The following is a 4054-nucleotide window of genomic DNA, read 5'->3' as shown; positions in this document are numbered from 1 at the left end:
AGCTGCCGCCAGTGCAGTGAATATTAAGTAGCCATGTGCGCGGCTACTGTAGCTGGCTCTCCCCGCCTCCTCTCTGCCCCCCCACTGAGCATGTGCAAACAGTCTAACGCGGCTATAGCCGCTTTAACGCCGTAGCATGCTGCACTTTCGGGAGAACGTGCAGCGTTACATGTAACGCAACGTGGGCTGTGTGAACAGCCCACTTGTGTTACATTGCTGTGCGTTGGGGGAGCGTTACAGGCGCACTAACGTGCGCCTGTAACGTCCCTGTGTGTAAGCAGCCTTATTGGAGGAATCCCTCCCTTCCTTTCATATTGCCGGGATAGAATCCGGCAAACTGGTGGAGTAGGAGGTGTCCGGCAATAGAGGAATTGCTAATGGCTGCCTCCTGTATAACCATGCTTATGAAAAGAGAAGGGTGAAAAGCATGCACTAAAATGCTCATAGGTTTGAAGGAGTGTTTATTTATGTATGTGTCAGAGTGGTGCAACTAAATATTTTGAATTAAAAACATTTTTGGTTTGGGTCCGCTTTAACGATTACACTATAGAGCCACCACCACACCTTTAAGGGGTGAAAAGACTGCGGTCTTTAAGTGGTTAATCAGAAATAACATTATCCCTACTTATCACACCTAAAAGAAGTATATATAGTTTTTTTCAAGACTAACTAGACTTTCATTGTATGTTATTTTTTTCCTCTAACAATTTAGTTTTTTATGCATTTTAATGTAAGAGGAAAAAAGAAAACACATTATTTCTCAGTTTTACCAATTCCAGTTTAAAAATAAAAAGTGCTATTGTAGATAAAAAAACACAAATTTCTTCGGCTATTTCTCCCGTTTATCATAAAACTTAGATTATGTTCCTGTCACAATTTATGGTGAAGATTTTTGATTGTAAAACAATACTAATAATTGTATTTTTCACTATGAACTGAGAAAATAAAAATAATTTTAATGGTAAAAATCAATTTTATTGGTTCAGGGAACATACATTCCCTTTAACCAATTAGTGATGCAGCAGATAGTGCAGGAGGTTTTGCACAGGAGCAATGCCCAATCCTGCACAGCTGTGCTTCAGCTACAAGACGTATATCTACATCCTTGTGGCTTAGATGAAGTCACAGAAGACGTAGATGTACTGTAGTGGTGGCTAAAAAGGTTGAACAACTTGTCTGTTTCTTTAGGGGTGGGACCAGTCTTCTCTCAGGAGCTACTCATCCTGGAGGACGATGAGAGAAATAAAGTAAACCAAATGTATCAGAACACTTATAGCAAAGACTTTTCCCACACTCAACATAAGCGCCTGATAATCCGATAAGCAGTTACTAAAGCTGAAAACCTCTCACACTAAGCACATGAATAGGGCTATTCGCCAGAGTGAGATCTCTCATGTCTGACAAGGTATGATTTCTGAGGAAAACATTTCCCACACTCTGTACATGAATACGGCTTCTCATCTGTGTGAGAGCTCTCATGTCTGTGAGATTCCTTATGTCTGACAAGATGTGATTTGTTCAAACATTTCCCACACTCAGCACACGAACAAAGCTTTTCAACAGTATGAAATCTTTGATGACTGAGATGATTTGATTTCTGAATAAATCATTTCCCACACTCAGCACATGAATAGGGCTTCTCACCAGTGTGAGATCTCTTATGTCTGACAAGGTTAGACTTCAGTAGAAAACGTTTCCCACTCTATGATTTCTGGCTATGCTGGGAGATGGAGAGCAGTGTGCTGCGGCCAGTCCAGGTTCACTGAAGGCAAAGCTATGTTTCCCTGACCCTTACTTACCACTAGTGTGAGATCTCTCATGACGAACAAGATTTGATTTTACTGTAAACAAGTTCCCACATTTAGCACATGAATAGGGCCTCTCACCAGTGTGAATTCTCTCATGAATGGCACAATCTCGCTTGCGTGCAAACCGTTTTCCACACTTAGCACATGAATAGGGCTTCTCACCAGTGTGAATTCTCTCATGACTGACACAAAGTGATTTACGTGCAAAACATTTCCCACACTCAGCACATGAATAAGGCTTCTCACCAGTGTGTGATCTCTTATGAGTGACACAATATGATTTATGCGCAAAACTTTTTCCACACTGAGCACATGAGAATGGCTTCTCACCAGTGTGAGTTCTCCGATGATCAACAAGACATGATTTTTGTGTAAAACATTTCCCACACTCAGCACATGAATAGGGCTTCTCACCAGTGTGAGATCTCTCATGTATGACAAGGTATGATTTCTGAGGAAAACATTTCCCACACTCTGCACATGAATAGGGCTTCTCACCAGTGTGAGATCTCTCATGTATGACAAGGTATGATTTCTGAGGAAAACATTTCCCACACTCTGCACATGAATAGGGCTTTTCACCAGTGTGAGATCTCTCATGTCTAACAAGCAGTGCTTTACTTACAAAACATTTCCCGCACTCAGCACATGGAAACGGCTTCTCACTAGTGTGAGATCTCTCATGTCTAACAAGCAGTGTTTTACTTACAAAACATTTCCCACACTCAGTACATGAATAGGGCTTCTCACCTGTGTGAGATCTCTCATGTCTGACAAGATGTGATTTAATCACAAAACATTTCCCACACTCAGCACATGGATACGGCTTCTTGTCTGTGTGAGATCTCTCATGTCTGACAAGATGTGATTTAATCACAAAACATTTCCCACACTCAGCACATGAATAGGGCTTCACATCTGTGTGAGATCTCTCATGTACGATAAAACTTGATTGATACGCAAAACGTTTTCCACACTCAGCACATGAATAGGGCTTTTCACCAGTGTGTAATCTGTTATGAATGACAAGATATGATTTCTGAGGAAAACATTTCCCACACTCTGTACATGAATAGGGGTTTTTACCGGTGTGAGATGTCTTATGTGTTAAGAGCCGTGCTTTCTGCCCAAAACATTTCCCACACTCATTACATGAATAGGGCTTCTCACCAGTGTGAGATCTCTCATGACTGACCAGTTGTGCTTTCTGCCTAAAACATTTCCCACACTCTGCACATGAATAGGGCTTCTCACCAGTGTGAGATCTCTCATGACTGACAAGTTGTGCTTTCTGCCTAAAACATTTCCCACACTCTGCACATGAATAGGGCTTCTCGCCAGTGTGAGATCTCTCATGTGTTAAGAGGTTTGCTTTCTGCACAAAACATTTCCCACACTCATTACATGAATAGGGCTTCTCATCATTGTGAGATCTCTCATGACTGACAAGACTTGATTTATACCCAAAACGTTTTCCACACACAGCACATGAATAGGGCTTCTCACCAGTGTGGGATCTCTCATGAATAACAAGATGTGATTTTTTAACAAAACATTTCCCACACTCAGCACATAAAAAGTGCTTCTCTCTAGTGTGAGATCTCTCTTGACTGACAAGATGTGATTTATGACTAAAACATTTACCACACTCAGAACATGAATAGGGCTTCTCACCAGTGTGAGATCTGTCACATATGACACTTGATTTCCGAACAAAACATTTCCCACACATGGAACAGGAATGAGACCCTCCAGCAGGGGGAGAGCTGTGCTGGGCACGAGGCTCCTCAGGGTTAGACCTGTGAGGGGAGTCTGAAGGAATATTTGGAGTCACCAGGATATCTGCAGGAGACTCTTGTCCAGTGACATCATCATCCGTTGTACCGTCTGTGGATACAGAGAGAAGAGTCTCTGAGAGGTTCCTGATGCCGGGACTCTGCCCTGCAAATAGAGAAACATCATCACTTCCTGTTAGAGAATTCTGAGGGGAGGAAGAATTATTAGGGATGTTCAGTGAGTTGCTCAGAATTCCAAGTTGATGCAAAGTTTATGCAGATTAGAAATGAACCAAGTGCAGCAGCTGCACATTTGCATATAGCAATTGTAGAACCAATCATAAGGAAGAGTCTGGACACCAGATAAGCTGCAGATCACCTGGCCTCTGAGGAAGCGAGCTCGTCTTGTGAAACGCTGTGTTTTTTGTTTATCAGTACGTTTGGATGGGGGAAGAAATAAAGTGGTGATCT

The 4054-nt window shown here is 42.1% G+C and overlaps 1 protein-coding gene across 1 annotated transcript; it reads right to left on the bottom strand.

Annotated features, from left to right (window-relative positions):
* Nucleotides 1–872: 872 nt before the first annotated feature.
* LOC137535366 (zinc finger protein 268-like) lies at nucleotides 873–3739 on the bottom strand. The gene has a single exon (XM_068257199.1). It carries the CDS (start codon nucleotides 3538–3540, stop codon nucleotides 1792–1794), a length of 1749 nt encoding a protein of 582 aa, XP_068113300.1. The 5' UTR covers nucleotides 3541–3739; the 3' UTR covers nucleotides 873–1791.
* Nucleotides 3740–4054: the final 315 nt, after the last annotated feature.

This window comes from Hyperolius riggenbachi, chromosome 10 (genome assembly GCF_040937935.1).
Source record: "Hyperolius riggenbachi isolate aHypRig1 chromosome 10, aHypRig1.pri, whole genome shotgun sequence".
NCBI lineage: Eukaryota > Metazoa > Chordata > Amphibia > Anura > Hyperoliidae > Hyperolius > Hyperolius riggenbachi.
This window is presented reverse-complemented; position numbering and strand designations above follow the sequence as displayed.